We start from the raw sequence: 15,080 nt of genomic DNA on the forward strand, positions 1-15,080 counted from the left end.
GAACTTTAGTCCAGGTGAAGCGAATACACGTCACCACCGGAAGTAGTGTCAGAGGGGAAGAGGAGGGGGGAAGAAAGGAGGAGGGAGCCCTTTGGGCGGTAAAATGGCGCCTGTCAGAGTGGGAAATCCAGCTGCAGAGGCTGCAGCCCCGCTCCCCAGCGGTTGAGGCGCCCCTGACCTCGGGGAGGGGGAGGCCGCTCTGGTCCAGCCATCCGCGTCCTTCGGCTCCCCCTCCCCTTCTTCCTGGGTCTTTGGCTCACCCGGCTCGTTCGCCACCGCCTCCGCGGCCCTTCGCGCGCCGCTGCCCCCGCCCGCCCCTTTCCCGCGGGCAGCCCCCTAGCGCGCCTGCGCAGCGGGCCACCCTCCGCTTCCCCCCTTCCCCTCCCCCTTCCTTCTCCTTCCCTCCCTTCTCCCTAACCCCCTCCCCCACAGCCCCCTCCCCCAATTCTCCATCCCCTTCTCTCCTGGTCTCGGAGGACCCCACTGTAGCCCGACCTGCCTCGGCCCGCAATCTCGGCGAAGCCGTCGGTGCCACTCCCCGCCCATGTGGGCCCCCGCGGGCTGCCCACGCCTGTCCCCCAGCTCCCCGTTCCGCTGGGCTTTCCCCTCGTCGTGGGTGGCTTTGTGAGCCGCCCGCTCCGTGCCCCTCTCTGCAGCCTCTTCTGCCACTCGGGGCCCCCGTTCCCCCTCCCGGTGGCGGGGGGCTGCCCCCGGGGGGCTGGCGGAGCTGGGCCGCGGGGGCCCCGGGGCCGGCGGTGCCGGGGTCATCGGGATGATGCGGACGCAGTGTCTGCTGGGGCTGCGCACGTTCGTGGCCTTCGCCGCCAAGCTTTGGAGCTTCTTCATTTACCTTTTGCGGAGGCAGATCCGCACGGTGAGCCTTGGGTGGGCGCTGGTGGTGGTGGGGACCTCTGTCAGCTGTGCTCAAGGGTTTTCGGAAAGTGTCGGGCCTCTGTTTGGGCCTAGGAACCGAGTCTTGGCGGCAGCTTCTACCGCTAGAGAATTAGAGCACCGGTAGCTGGGCAAGAGCACCGGTAGCTGGGCAAGAGCACCGGTAGCTGGGCATGAGGTGGGATGGGAAAAAGGAAGACCCTTGCGGTAGAACCGAGATGGTGGAGGGGGGCTAGACGGTAAAAGGATTTGGCAATTCTTGGGGGCCAGGGTGGTGGGTGGAGCGCTCTTTAAGAAAGCTTAAGTTGTTGCTAAAGAAACCGATAGGCGGGGAACACCTGTTTGATGGCAGCAGATCCATCGATGTGGGTTAGTCAAAGACCCTCCTATTATTTGGAATCTCCGTGTGTGTTTGGTCTTAAGACAAGGAATATACCGGCTCCTGTGCCAAGGGTGGGGGTGGGTGGGAGGGCATATGTGACAAACAAGAATGGGAACTTAGGAAAAGCCCTGGGTGTGCAGGAGAAGCTCCTGCGGTTCAGATTAAGGGAACTCTTCCCAAAAGGTCCTGAAAACCCAGTTCATAGTGTGAGTGTGAATATTTAGGCTTATCAAGACTCTGGGATTGAAAAACGCATAAAAATGCGTTTATGATGGTCATCTTTAGTTGCAGAAGGGAGCACATTAAAGTTTGAGTGTCCTCATCAGAAGACGGTGCTTGTCAGTTGTAAAGACTTCAATCTGAGGGCATGCTTGTTTTTCCAGGAGACCCCAGCGTTGTGAGGGATACTGTGGGGAGTGTATCTCTGGGTTCCCTCCCCCATAGCTTTTCTCCAAGGTCAAATCTCCTTAGGCTAACATAATAAATGTGCTGTGTGTTCTCACCCCCATGGGGGAGAATACACTGAAGGAGGCTGGGGAGGGACTCAGGGAGTTGGGGTGTTGAGAATCTCCAGTCTGTACTCTGGCATAACTCAATAAAACTGGAAGAAATAAAATCTGGTAGGGGCTGCCTAGGTCAAACTTCCAGACAGCCCTGAGTGGTAGTGGTGGAATGGGCCTGGCCTTGGCTTCAGTGTCTCCTTTATCAGTCTACTTTCACTTTTTGATTTAGGGTGAGGATTGTTTCTGGGTGGTCATGGTTGTAGGCAGGGCTATTTCCCCAAGACAAGGGTTAGGAACTAAGAAGAATCTGAGGTCAGAGATGCTGAGATGTGTGCGTGGCTACCTCCTGGGGTTTTCCTTCCATGTTAGGTGCTGTCCTCTCTTCCTGGCCTTGCAGAGAGTATCCCCCTTGCTTTCCTTTCTTTTAGGGGAGAAAATAGCAGCTGTTTTCTGGGTGCAGAGGTGTGCACCAGCCCACCTAGAGACAGGTTCCTTGACCCCACAGCCTTTTGTCTTCCTTTCCTTCCTTCCTTCCAGTCTGGTTTCTACCCCCGCCCCCTTTCTGGCAGATGCTTAGAGCATTCCCTACATGCCCAGCATGTGCAACCCGAGATAGCAGGACAGGACACCCGAGCTGTTGCGGCTCTCATCGGCAGCCCTGCGAGAAAAGAAGGGCAGATGCCTTGGGGTTAGGGGGAGAGGGCCCTTTGGTTTGCAAGTGGGGAGCAGCCTGGTTCTGGTGAGGCTTGGCGCCTAGGGATGGACTGTGCTTAGAAGAAAAGGGCAGAGGAGGGAATCACCAAGCTCTGCATGCGAGAGACCTGAGTGTTGGAAACAGGAGCCTCTAGAGAGATGGAGAAGCTGGAAGGCCAGGCTGCTGACATCCTTGTCCCTTCCTCACCTCCCACTCACAGCCCTTCACTCTGGCCTTCTCGGTGCTCTATCAGTCTGCCTGGTGAGTGGGGCTTTCCGGTGTTCTCTGCCTTGCCCTGGGTACCAGGATAAGGAGGCTGTTCAGAGGGCTGAGGTTCTCTGCAGCTTGTGACTTGGCTAGTAGGGACAGAAATGGACAGGTGGCTGGTTAAAATAGGCCTGGTGGCCCCCAGCCAGAGGAACTTAGCTGACCTGACAACCCCTGGATTCCCTCATCCTCTCTTCCCCTTAGTGACCCAAGGACCTCCCCTCCTGATACCTACCCTCTGTCCACTAAGGATTCTGAGGTGCTCAGCTCCCAACACAAGGTGATGGGAGTTGTCACAAAGAATTCTTGAGGTGGAGGTAGGCAGGGCCATGCATTTCCACGTAGCAGGATAATATCGTGGGTAACAGGACAGGTTCTTGGGTGGGACTGCAAGGGTACAATCGTGGCTCCATCATTTCATTGATTCTAGTGTTGAGTAACCACCCTTGCAATAGTGTTCTAGGAATACAGCCATGATCAAGACAAAATCCATGCTTTCATGGTCTTCATTCTTACTGGAGGGGCAAACCACTAATTCCTAGCTGTGTGGTCTTAGGTTATTTAACTTCTCTCAGCCTTTGTTTCTTCATCCTTAAAACATGGGTAATATTGTTGTTATAATTATTATTAGGGTTGTTTTGAGTATTACATAAATAACCCTAAATTATACCATGCCCAATTTATAGGGGCTTCCCTTGTGGCTCAGCTGGTAAAGAATCCGCCTGCAACACAGGAGACCTGGGTTTGATCCCTGGGTTGGGAAGATACCGTGGAGAAGGGAAAGGCTATCCACTCTAGTATTCTGGCCTAGAGAATTTCATGGACTATACCAATGGGGTCGCAAAGAGTTGGATACAACTGAGTGACTTTCACTTCACTTCAATTTTTAGTAAATGTTCAACATGTGCTTCCTATTGTTAGTGGGGAAGATTTCCTTGTCCAGGGTTTAACCTTCTCTCTTGCTATTCCTAGGTAATTCAGTACCAAACTGTTCGATATGACATCCTCCCCTTATCTCCTGTGTCCCGGAATCGGCTAAGTGAGTATGCTGGCTGGGAGCAACCCTAGGTGAGGTCAGGTTCGAGGTCTTGGCTGGAGGTAGGTTGGTGTTACCCCTTCCCCTGTGGTTCAGGCCAGGTGAAGAGGAAGATCCTGGTGCTGGATCTGGATGAGACACTTATTCACTCCCATCATGATGGGGTCCTGAGGCCCACAGTCCGGCCTGGAACGCCTCCTGACTTCATTCTCAAGGTGTGTGGGAGTACGAAGTGATGGAATAACTTGTGTCTGTAATTCTGCTCAGATTCTTTCCCAATCCCAGAGTACCTCGTCCCTGGCCTCGTCCTTGGGCCATGGGGGCAGCCTGAAAAGGGAGCAAGCAGTGGGAGGGTAGGGGGTGTCCTTGAGGCCTGGGTGGAGGTGCTTAGGAGTTCTCCCAGCCCTGCTGTGTTCCTCCGCAGGTGGTAATAGACAAACATCCCGTCCGGTTTTTTGTACATAAGAGGCCCCATGTGGATTTCTTCTTGGAAGTGGTGAGTTTGCAGAAGCTGAAGGCAGTTCTGGGATGAAGGAATGATTTTAGGGCTCTGGGAATGTAAAGGATTTGGAGGAATTAAGGGATCAAGAGAAATGGGCAGGGGCAGTTTTGGAGAGGGGAGGTGGTTGGATGGTCAGAGAAGGGCTTTCCATAGTTAGGGTTCATTTATTATGCTGATGCAATTCTATTTTTGCATGGCTTTTCTGCTCTCTTGTTCTTGGATCTGTGAATCTTAAGTGGGTATGATGCCTAAAACTTGGAGTCTTAAGGACAGTTTCAAAATTTTGTGTCTTCAGAGACATGCAGTGTTGCTGAAAAGCCTGAAGGTCTACACTGGAGTCTTAGTAAAAGGGAACTATATGTCCAAATGAACAATCACCTCTCTGACAGCTTCCTCTTCTCTGATCTATTTCAGGTGAGCCAGTGGTACGAGTTGGTGGTGTTCACAGCAAGCATGGAGATTTATGGCTCTGCTGTGGCAGATAAACTGGATAATAGCAGAAGCATTCTCAAGAGGAGATACTACAGACAGGTAAGGGACTAGAATCTAAGCCTAAGAATGAGTCTGGGGAGGCAGGCCATCAGGGAGGGGCTTCAGTTTGAGGCAGCTACCCAGGAATGGGACCTTCTAAGGGTGTGTGTGGGGGTACTACATAATCCCCTTTTGTGGGAACTGGCTGCCTGTGGGCATTGTTGGGATTGGGGAGCAATCACAGAGGGCGAGTCTCCTTTTGATGCCCAGCCCACCCTGCCTTCCAGCACTGCACTTTGGAATTGGGCAGCTACATCAAGGACCTCTCTGTGGTCCACAGTGACCTCTCCAGCATTGTGATCCTGGATAACTCCCCAGGGGCTTACAGGAGCCATCCAGGTAAGGGAGAAGGCAGTGAGTCTGGCAGAACTAGAAAGTGGTTCTGAGGAGGTATTTTGAATGCATGGGGCTGGGATTCCCTGGTTTACAGTAGGTCAGGATGCAAGCTGTTTTTCTTTCATATGAGAGTGTTCCCTGCCTCCCCCCACCAATATCTGTTTCATAAATCAGATTTTTCATATAAAATTTGCTTTAGGTAAGACACAAGGCACAAGTTTGACTAGAAGCCTTACCCTAGTATGAGATACGGTGATTAAAATTTAATTTCGTTTTGGAAGATAAATACAGAAGGTTTTACTTAGGTCATTGAGTTTGGGAGGGAGGTTATGTAAAGTAACCACCCCCAAATAAAAGGGAAAACACCCTTTCTCTCTTGAACCCTTTATTCTCATGTGCCTTTTCACCCACCCTAGACAATGCCATCCCCATCAAATCCTGGTTCAGTGATCCCAGTGATACCGCCCTTCTCAACCTGCTTCCAATGCTGGATGCCCTCAGGTAAGGGAAGCTAGACACCTAGATTTCTGAGGAGAGGAGTGGTAGGGCATCCCAAGAAGGAATAAAAGTTTGTCCTGTTTTACCTCCTTACCGCTTTTCCCTAAGAATATAATTTTTGAACCTAGGTCTTAAGAAAACTCACCTTTAGCCATTGGGTTTTGGGCAAACTGAACCTCAGCCTCATGAAAAAATGGTTCTTTCTGTCCCACGTCTTCAGTGAGGCTGCTTTACACTAGTGTGAGGAGGCTGTCCCCATGAGGACTCTACCAATGCAAGTTATTGTCGTCCCAGGTTCACCGCTGATGTTCGTTCTGTGCTGAGCCGAAACCTTCACCAACATAGGCTCTGGTGACAGCTGCTCCCCCTCCACCTGAGTTGGGGTGGGGGGGAAGGGGAGGGTGAGCCCTCAGGATGCCGTCTGATGCCCTGTCCAACGGTGAGGACTGTCTGGGCAGGGTCTGCCCCTCCCACCCCTCTCTGCCCTGGGAGCCTTGCACTCCCTACGGAGTCTGGATGGACACAAGGGCCAGATTCTGAAGCAGCCTCACTCTAACTTCGTGTTCGCACTCCTGGAAACCCCAGACTGGGACATAAGCGGAGACCTAGGAGAGCCGCAACAGTGTCTGGTGGAGAGACACAACTGGCCAGAGTGAGACAGACATTCGGTAATCCGGGAGGCTCAAAAGAGAAGCGAAGCCAGCTTTGTTGTGATTTGATTTTTTAAAAACTCTTGTACAAAACTGATCTAATTCTTCACTCCAAGGGCTGGGCTGTGGGTGGGAAACTGGGATTTTGGGCCACTGGACTTCCCCCAAACTTGTCCCCTCCCTTACTTTCCCTCTATTTGCCCTTCCTCCTAGATTCCCTCAGATCTGTAACCAGCTTTCTCTCTCTTTTTTCCTTTTCTCTCTTTTAAACCATGCATTATAACTTTGAAACCAAAGCTGCCCTAGGTACTTCTCTGGGGTCTGGGGAAACGAGGGAGGGGTTTTTGTTAACATCCACCCTGTTCACTAGGCAGAGAAGAGCCTGCTGTAGACCCTAAGTGTAGGGGGAAGGGGAGTGTTGGCTTTCCCTGGCAGGAAGGGTCTTGGTGACAGGATGGGCACCCTGGCGGGGAGTGAAGAGACAGCTGTATGTCCTGAGAGAACCTGAGCTTCAGTGCAGTAGGACGAAGTATTAAAGGAGTAGAAACCTCGACGACAAGAAAGGCGGGGCTTTGTCTGGAAGACTGGCATGTACTAGCCAAGCAGGCGCTTCCTTCGAGCGGCGGGCTCCCCAGCCCCCTGGCTGACCTGGCCTCACGTCCCCACCTCCCCGGGGCCCTCCTCCCCAAGCCGGCTCTACTTCCTCGCGCCCGCCACGTGACGCTCCGCCCTTTGAGATCACATGATTTTCGCGGACACAGCAGCAGTGTTCTTCCGCGCTGACGTAGTCCTTACCTTTCAGACCTCCTCTCCGGTCCCTATTGGTCCACTCATTACTGGAACTTAAGCGTCCAGTGCGTCTCTCCAAACACAGGTTTCGTTTCTGCCCTCCTTTATTTCCGGAGACCTCTTCCTCCATTTGGGTACTACTTTGTTTTGGTGTCAACGGCCGCCTTCAGCGTACCAACAGATTTCGTGAATAGCTATCCTTTATCTGCTTTTCCTCTGCATTACTTCCGAAAAGAGCTTTCGGAGAGCCGATTACCATCTTTTAGCCCTTTTCATCGTTACCTCCCTGAGGGGAAAGTCGGGAAATGGATTTTCAGTTATTTCCGACGATAGCAAAAGGCAACCATCTTTCCTACGCCGCCTGCGTAATTTACAAATTGATTCCAAAGCGATTACGCTGACGGCGGGAGAGGAGGTCAGTAGGTGGTGCTACGCTACTGGCGTTAGGGCAGTTACGTCAGTGGCGTAACATAGCAGCCTGGGAGGCCCCTGTTGGCCGGGGGCGGGGTTGGTGAATAGGGAAGTGGCGCAAGTCCGGAGATCGCTCCGCTGAATCCGCCCGCGCGTCGCTGCCGTCGCCGCCGCCCCCCGTCCCGGCCCCCCCCCGGGTTCCCTCAGCCCAGCCCGGTCCAGCCCGGTTCCCGGGAGGATGAAGTTCGTGTATAAAGAGGAGCATCCGTTCGAGAAGCGCCGCTCTGAGGGCGAAAAGATCCGAAAGAAATACCCGGACCGGGTCCCGGTGAGGACAGTAGCCAGGGCCGAGGGCGCGGGGCGCTGGCGCTGACGCCACAGCCTGGGCTTGAGTCCGGGACCCACAGCGCAGGCATCAGGCTGCCGGTTGTGGCGGCGTTGGGAACGAGCCCCAAACCGCTGTTTCTGGGACCGGAGATGAAAGGAATGGGGTACCAATAGAGCTGAAAGTGAGATGTAGACTCGAGAGACAGACCTTGGGGTTCCCGTGGGAGGCTGTGGGGCGTTTGACAGTCTGAACTTCACATAGGGTTTTTGAAATTGAAGCTCTGGTTGGCCCGAATAAGTCATCCTCGTCTGAGTAACATAATTGTTTTTATGACGCCGTATTCAGGGATCCTGGATGTTTAGGTGAATTAGAGTCAATGGGGTCAGAATTCCTATTCAGGGCTGCGCCGCGTGTTAAGAGACAAAGAGAAATGAGTCTGGGGTACGTGTGGGTGCTAGGAATGTTGAGTTCTTGACAGATGGAGCTGTGCGTCTGTGTACCTAGTGTCTGCTAATTTTTATCTTCTCAACAGGTGATAGTAGAAAAGGCTCCTAAAGCTCGGATAGGAGACCTGGACAAAAAGAAATACCTGGTGCCTTCTGATCTTACAGGTGGGAACCTGACCCAGTACTCAGATTTGTTTCCTGGGGGTGGGAGTGCAGTCTCTGATGGAGGACACTCCACATAGCAGGTGTTCTTTTGAGGGTATTTGTGATCTCTGACTTTCATCAAGCCTTGTATCTTTGGCAGTTGGTCAGTTCTACTTCTTAATCCGGAAGCGAATTCATCTCCGAGCAGAGGATGCCTTGTTTTTCTTCGTCAACAACGTCATTCCGCCCACCAGTGCCACAATGGGTCAGCTGTACCAGGTATGGTGCCTGGGAAGTAGAGGAGGCTTTGGGGAGGAGTTGGAAGCGCTTGAGGGGCAGAAAGTTTGAAGTCAGCAGTTCTTGAACCAGCTGGCTTACTTAGCTCTCAATTTTATATTCACCCTTAAGATTGCCGCATCGTTCTGGGTTAGGGATTTGGACAGGGCAGTGAACCAGAGTAACTGCTGTGGTCCAGACTCCCCTCCAGCCATTCCGTGTTCCAAGGCAGTAGAGAATAGTTTGAGATCTTATTGTCCAAGACTGTGGATAGGATAATACTGCCCAGCACTTATGGTCTGGAGCAAGTGAGAGGGAAGTCAAAGCACTGGTGTTTGGGGTCTTCAAAAAGAATGGTTGTGGAAGAATATGTCCCAGTGGTGGGTGGTTCAAGTAACTAAAACTCAGATGCCTGAATGCTGTTATTTTCTATCTTCATCCCAGGAACACCATGAAGAAGACTTCTTTCTATACATTGCCTACAGTGATGAAAGTGTCTACGGTCTGTGAAGCTGCTGCCCCTAAGGTGGGGGGTCCCATTCTACAAAGAGAGAGGTGGCCCCCCTTCCTTGACCTACTCCTCCTTGAGGTTCAAACACCACCTCCCTTCTTCAGGACCTGCACTTCCTAATGTTTGAGACTCTCCTACAGACCCTCTTAACACAAGGGTTAATGGGGGAGATGGCCTCTAATACCTCTCCTTTCTTTCTTCCCCTTTCTTTACCACCTTTCCCATTCTGCTTTAGACTTCTTGATTGTCAGTCTTTGTCACATCTGGTGATTGTTTTGGTTTCTGTTCCCTTTCTAACTGCCCAACGGGTTCAGAGCCCCAACAATCCTTTCTATTCACTACCTTCTTTTTGGGGGGTAGATGGAAGGGACTGAAATTGTGGGGGAAAGTAGGAGGCACATGAATAAAGAGGAAACCACCACCAAGCTGAACTGGATTTTTTCTTTGTGTTGTTCCCCTCCCCCTTTTGTTCTCTTCAAGTGGTGGGAAAAGAGTAGGTTAGAGGGAATAGTATATTTTGGTTTGTTCTGCTTATGTTGGGCTTTTCCTTGTGTATATAAAGAGTGTGCTTTTGTTGTGATGGATGGAATACTGAATATCATTTCATGAAAGTTCAGTTTTATATACGTGTATATGGGTTGGGTCCTGAGGTTATTAAAGTTTTTTACAGTGGGTTCCTGTGGATAAAGTTTGAACGCACCTGCTTCAGATAAAACATCCAACTGTGTCGTAACTTTCTGGATTAAGGAAGAGATTTTCGAGTATGGGAGCTAGTGAAAGGACTCCGTTCTCAGATGTATGTCGCTTTGCCAGACTTCGTGCCGGCGTGAGGGATCCAGTGGAGTGGAATCCAAGGGAGGGAGAAAACTGGGAGGAGGGAGCCATTATCACCAGAACTCCATCTCCCAGCAGCCTTTCTCTGTCTGGCCGGAAGTGGGGTGGTCCCCACGGAGATAGAAAGCTGCAGAATTGAGGCAGTATGGTGGCCGAGAGTTCTTATCTCCTCTTCCCGTTCTTTCTTGGCGCCGCCTAGCCTACATATCCCAGGAGCCTGCGCGTACTCTTCCGCCCTCCCCTCTGCTCCCAATCTCCCCGCCACTCCCCGGGGGAGGAGAGCAGTTTAGTGCGCCTGCGCCAGTCCGTGGTTTGCTGGGAATTGAAGTTCCGGATGCTTATACAGGCCCCTTCTCGCTCACCGCGGACTGACTACAATCCCCTTGATGCATTGCGCGTTAGCGCCCGCGAAGGGAGGGGGAGAGAGGAGGAGGGAGGGTGGAGAGGAGGAGGGAGCAGGCGGCCGGCGGCGCGGGGGGAGGGGGCCCGGTCCGGGAGTGCGGGAGGCTGTGGTAGAGGGAGGTGGCGGCAGCGGCTAGCGGACTGAGTCACTACCGAGCCGAAACAGACACCTCTGTGGAGCGAGGCAGTAGGAGCACCAAGCACCGGAGGCGGCACCGGGATCCCCGGCTCAGGGGAGGGGGGCGCCGAACCGGGAGGAGGGTAGGGGGCGATGCTGGAAGCCATGGCGGAGCCCAGTCCCGAAGGTGAGCTCTCGACCGGCACAGGGCGCTGAGCCGGCGGGGGGCGGGCGAGGAATCTATTGGCAAACTTGGAGGTCGAGCCCCGGAGCCCAGCAGGGGAGCGCGGGGAGGGGGTCGGGGGCCTGCCCCTGAAGGTGGGAGAGTGACGAGTTGAGAGACCTTGGAGGAAAGAGGAGTGCGAGACTGGGCCGGGGGTAGTTGGAGATTAGACGCTGTGTGTGTGTAGAGGGGGTGGGGTGGGATGGGGGAGTGGGAGCTGGAAACCAGAGCTTCGAGGGTTAGGGGGCCGAAAGGGCCTCCGGCAGGTTGGGGCCCTAGAACTGAGAGGTTAGGGGAATCTGGGAGCCGGAGAGTTGTTGAGGAGAGAGGATGTAGGAGAGGATTGAGTGAGGAGCTCGGTAGTTCGCCGAGGTGGGGGAGTTGGTGGCGGTGGTGCCGGAGCTCCCGGTAGTTGCCGCCGGAGGTAGCCCGGTGATTGTTGGAGGGGTGGGCAGATAGTTGTGGGGAGAAGAGGGGGCCTGGGCATTGTCTCCGGTAGAGGGACTTATGTCGGTGGGTAGCTGTGGGGAGAGGGAGCTGGGGAGCGACGAGAGCAGGGTAGTTTTGGGGGCGGTGGGGCGGGGTGGGGGTTTAAGGCCGGCGAGTTGCGCCGGAGGGGGGTTTTGGTCGGCGAGGGTTAGAGCCTGGGAGTTGCGGAGGGTGAGGGGGGCAACGGCGGCGGCAGCTGGGGTTGCTGGGCAGGCAGAGTAGCTGGGGTGGGGGCTAGAGTTTAGGGGTCCGTAGTCTAGTGACTTGGTGGCGAGTCCGGGGGCGGAGGGGGGGCGGCGGCCGAAGAGAGCTCGGAACTGGGCCCGGGGGCCCGGCGGGGAGCCCGAGGAGCTTGAGACGGGGAGGGGCCAAAGCCCCGGATGGGGGCGGAGGGACGCCGAAATTGTGGGGAGCGCGGCATGGGGGGGCAGGTGGGGCCGCGTCCGGGTGAGAGCTCTCTGGTCTGTCCCGGCCGCGAAGTGGCGTTGGATGTGTGAGCCCGTGTGTGTTTGGGGGTGGGGGGGTGAGGGGCGCGCCGGGCCTCGTGCTCGAGTAGAAGGGGCCGGAGGGCGGGGAGCGGTTCGGCGTGGTCATCCTGGACCCTGGGGGCCGGCGGGCGGCGTGTGCGGGCGCGGAGGGCCCGGGGCGGTAGAGCGCGGCGGGGTGGGAACTCGGGGCACTGAGCGCGTGTGAAGGACAGGGGCAGGCGGCAGCCCGGGCTCGGTCCAGGGAGCGGTATGGCGGGGTGGGGCGCGGAGAGAGCCGAGGAGCTCGGAGTCTAGAGAAACCCTGAGTTGGGGGGGGCGGGGCCCCAGGCCCCGGGGGGGGGGGGAGGGGAGCGCTATAGCGAGGCCTGAGAGGGCGCCGCGCCCAGGCTCCGCCCCTCGCGGGGCGGAAGGGGGAGCAGGGGCGGGCCCAGCACCGCTGGGGGCTTGCTCGCCTGGCTGAAGGACCTGGGAGTGGAGGAGGTTCACTTGGGACCGCGAAGGTTGAGAGGTGGGGTTTCACACCGACTCTTTCCTAGTGCCTTGACTCAGCTTTTATTGCTTTTACAGATCCACCTCCGACCCTTAAACCAGAGACTCAGGTGAGGGTTTCCCATTCCTTTGCAGCCCAATATTATTGCAGCCGCGCCCCCACCCCCACCCCCCGCCCGGGCCTCTCCTCTCTCCTTCCACCTTTTCCTGATTCCTCCCTCTGGGGACTATGCCTTTGGAGATGCCCCTCTTAAACTCTGTGTGATTTTCTTTTTTCAGCCACCAGAGAAACGTCGGAGGACAATTGAGGATTTCAACAAATTTTGCAGTTTTGTTTTGGCCTATGCAGGTTACATCCCCCCTAGCAAGGAGGTAGGGACAGAAGGACAACTGACTGGAGGGTGGTGTCCTAGGGCTGTAGAGGAGCTCTTGAGCTTATGAGACTTTGTTACTTTATATACAAAGCCTCAAAATTACATGTGAAAGACTTAAGGAAATGGAAATTCTGGTGGGAGAACTAGTATCTGGGTGGGAGTGGAATTAACAGATAGGTAGCTTGAGTGCAGTGAATGGTTTTGGGGTGTTCTTAATGGAAGGTCCTCTGGGATAAGTGTTAGGAAGCTGGAGATAGTAACAAATGAAGCACAGAAACAGCTGAAGTAATACTGCTCTGGTCTAGGGGACGCAGTGTTGTGAAGGCAGTGGGTGTTGGGGAGATGGTGAGGATTTGAGGGCAGAGGTAACATGGAAGTGTTCAAGAGGAAATGCTGAGGAGAATGGGGATGGTGATAAATTTTCTGAATATAGTGAGATTTGGTGGTTTTGGAAGGATATTTTCGTCTGTTAAGTTTGGTATGTAGAGGAGCTGAGATAAGGCTGGGCCCCCTCTGACCCTGGTCTTTTCTGTCCTTTAAGGAAAGTGACTGGCCAGCCTCTGGCTCCAGCTCTCCATTGCGAGGTGAGAGTGCGGCAGATAGCGACGGCTGGGACTCAGCCCCCTCAGATCTCAGAACCATCCAGACCTTTGTTAAGAAAGCAAAGTCATCCAAGAGAAGGGCGGCTCAAGCAGGTCCCACCCAGCCAGGACCCCCAAGGTCCACTTTCCCTCGTCTGCAGGCCCCTGACAGTGCCACTCTGCTGGAGAAGATGAAACTCAAGGACTCTCTCTTTGATCTAGATGGGCCCAAAATGGCATCTCCACTGTCCCCCACATCCCTGACACATGCTTCCCGGCCCCCTGCTGCTCTCACCCCAGTGCCCCTTTCCCAGGGGGACCTCTCCCAGCCTCCTCGAAAGAAGGACCGAAAGAATCGAAAGTTGGGGCCAGGAGGGGGGACAGGCTTTGGGGTACTTCGGAGGCCCCGCCCAGCCCCTGGGGATGGGGAAAAGAGGTCTCGAATCAAGAAGAGCAAGAAGCGGAAGTTGAAAAAGGCAGAGCGAGGGGATAGACTCCCACCTCCTGGGCCTCCCCGGGCACCCCCTAGTGATACAGACTCTGAAGAGGAGGAGGAGGAAGAGGAGGAGGAGGAGGAGGAAGAGATGGCAGCGATGGTAGGAGGGGAAGCCCCAGCCCCTGTGCTACCAACACCTGAGGCTCCTAGACCCCCTGCCACAGTGCACCCCGAAGGAGCCCCTCCCACTGACGGTGAAAGCAAGGAGGTGGGCAGCACTGAAACAAGCCAAGATGGAGATGCCAGCTCCAGTGAAGGCGAGATGCGGGTCATGGATGAGGACATCATGGTAGAATCAGGTGAGAAATTTGGGGCTGCCCAGGAGCAACTGGGTTGATGGGTCTTGGGGTAGTGTGGATCCAAGAACTCAGAACACCAAACATACCTTCTTTTTTCCAGGTGATGATTCATGGGATCTGATCACGTGTTACTGCCGAAAGCCCTTTGCAGGCCGGCCCATGATTGAGTGCAGCCTGTGTGGGACGTGGATCCACCTCTCCTGTGCTAAGATTAAGAAGACCAATGTTCCTGACTTCTTTTACTGCCAGAAATGCAAGGAACTGCGGCCAGAGGCCCGGCGATTAGGGGGGCCTCCGAAATCTGGAGAACCTTGACACATGCCATCTCCAGGCTGGAACTTCAAATGGAAACGTGACTTGGGAACTGAGCCTCAGGGTCAACATGTTCCCTGAAGCTGAGATGTCCCACTTCGAGGCAGAAATTCCCAAGGGAGACTGGTTTGGAAATGAGTGGTTTTCCTACCCTACCTTTCCTTCCCACCTTGTGGACTTGAACTTGGACCCATTGCAGTTGCAGGTGGGAGGCTCTCTGGGTCCCTAGACACTTACACTGTCCGTGCCACTGCTCAGTTTCTGGGCCAGGGTTAGAACTGGGATGGAGTGGGACAGTTGTCTATAAAACTCTAGTGTAAATATAGCACTCCCCTCCCTCATCTTTTCTTCTATCTCACTCCCCATTTATTCTACACCGGTTGTATTTTTAATTTAGGACTTCCCCTTTTGAGCGTGGCAGCTCAGAGGTGGAGTGCCAACCAGAGCTTGGCCAAGGGAGGAAGGAAAACAGAAAGGTGACGATTCCTCACCTCTTTTGTTTTTAATAATACTGGCCAGCTGTTTGTACAGACAGCCTGCGTGTTGTAAATAAAGCAGAGTGGGCTCTTCTGTGTTTATAGCCCTCACTGACTGTCGTGCTGGGGAGGGAGGCTTTGGAAAAGCTGGCTGGAGGAGGGGCTGAAACCCACCTCTCTACTGAAAATGATCTGACTGCGCCTTTCCCACCAATCCTATGACCTCAATTCAATTGGCTTTGCCCCGCCTCATCCCCAGTCAAGGACCATCCCCCTCCCCCAACTCCCACCCACACCTCCCACG

The 15,080-nt window shown here is 54.4% G+C and overlaps 3 protein-coding genes across 4 annotated transcripts; all 3 read left to right on the top strand.

Moving 5' to 3' along the window:
- Positions 1–69: 69 nt before the first annotated feature.
- Positions 70–9,620, top strand: CTDNEP1 (CTD nuclear envelope phosphatase 1). Its single transcript, XM_040243541.1, has 10 exons — positions 70–874; positions 3,710–3,776; positions 3,870–3,988; positions 4,198–4,269; positions 4,690–4,806; positions 5,034–5,145; positions 5,559–5,643; positions 5,935–7,818; positions 8,351–8,687; positions 9,129–9,620. Exons 1-8 carry the CDS (start codon positions 773–775, stop codon positions 5,993–5,995), a joined length of 735 nt encoding a protein of 244 aa, XP_040099475.1. The 5' UTR covers positions 70–772; the 3' UTR covers positions 5,996–7,818; positions 8,351–8,687; positions 9,129–9,620.
- On the top strand, positions 6,906–9,626 carry LOC120866076 (GABA type A receptor-associated protein). Its single transcript, XM_040243543.1, has 4 exons — positions 6,906–7,818; positions 8,351–8,429; positions 8,569–8,687; positions 9,129–9,626. Exons 1-4 carry the CDS (start codon positions 7,729–7,731, stop codon positions 9,192–9,194), a joined length of 354 nt encoding a protein of 117 aa, XP_040099477.1. The 5' UTR covers positions 6,906–7,728; the 3' UTR covers positions 9,195–9,626.
- A 496-nt stretch (positions 9,627–10,122) lies between these two features.
- Positions 10,123–14,872, top strand: PHF23 (PHD finger protein 23). Of its 2 annotated transcripts, none has more exons than XM_040243536.1 (5): positions 10,123–10,736; positions 12,317–12,348; positions 12,518–12,610; positions 13,154–13,988; positions 14,089–14,872. In XM_040243536.1, exons 1-5 carry the CDS (start codon positions 10,703–10,705, stop codon positions 14,301–14,303), a joined length of 1,209 nt encoding a protein of 402 aa, XP_040099470.1. In that variant the 5' UTR covers positions 10,123–10,702; the 3' UTR covers positions 14,304–14,872. The 2 variants fall into 2 exon arrangements, with proteins under 2 accessions (XP_040099470.1, XP_040099471.1); XM_040243537.1 differs by lacking the exon at positions 10,123–10,736 and adding an exon at positions 11,727–11,754 and having other exon boundaries at positions 14,089–14,645.
- The last annotated feature ends 208 nt before the right edge of the window (positions 14,873–15,080 follow it).

Source organism: Oryx dammah, unplaced genomic scaffold, assembly GCF_014754425.2.
Source record: "Oryx dammah isolate SB20612 unplaced genomic scaffold, SCBI_Odam_1.1 HiC_scaffold_8, whole genome shotgun sequence".
NCBI classification, from domain to species: domain Eukaryota; kingdom Metazoa; phylum Chordata; class Mammalia; order Artiodactyla; family Bovidae; genus Oryx; species Oryx dammah.

Coding starts and splice junctions, on each gene's coding strand:
- CTDNEP1 (XM_040243541.1), top strand. CDS start 773: ATGATGCGGACGCAGTGTCTGCTGGGGCTGCGCACGTTCGTGGCCTTC. Junction 3,989..4,197: donor CTCCTGACTTCATTCTCAAG/GTGTGTGGGAGT, acceptor GTTCCTCCGCAG/GTGGTAATAGACAAACATCC. Junction 5,644..5,934: donor CCAATGCTGGATGCCCTCAG/GTAAGGGAAGCT, acceptor TTGTCGTCCCAG/GTTCACCGCTGATGTTCGTT.
- LOC120866076 (XM_040243543.1), top strand. CDS start 7,729: ATGAAGTTCGTGTATAAAGAGGAGCATCCGTTCGAGAAGCGCCGCTCT. Junction 7,819..8,350: donor AATACCCGGACCGGGTCCCG/GTGAGGACAGTA, acceptor TCTTCTCAACAG/GTGATAGTAGAAAAGGCTCC. Junction 8,688..9,128: donor CAATGGGTCAGCTGTACCAG/GTATGGTGCCTG, acceptor TCTTCATCCCAG/GAACACCATGAAGAAGACTT.
- PHF23 (XM_040243536.1), top strand. CDS start 10,703: ATGCTGGAAGCCATGGCGGAGCCCAGTCCCGAAG. Junction 10,737..12,316: donor GGCGGAGCCCAGTCCCGAAG/GTGAGCTCTCGA, acceptor TTGCTTTTACAG/ATCCACCTCCGACCCTTAAA. Junction 12,349..12,517: donor CCCTTAAACCAGAGACTCAG/GTGAGGGTTTCC, acceptor TTCTTTTTTCAG/CCACCAGAGAAACGTCGGAG.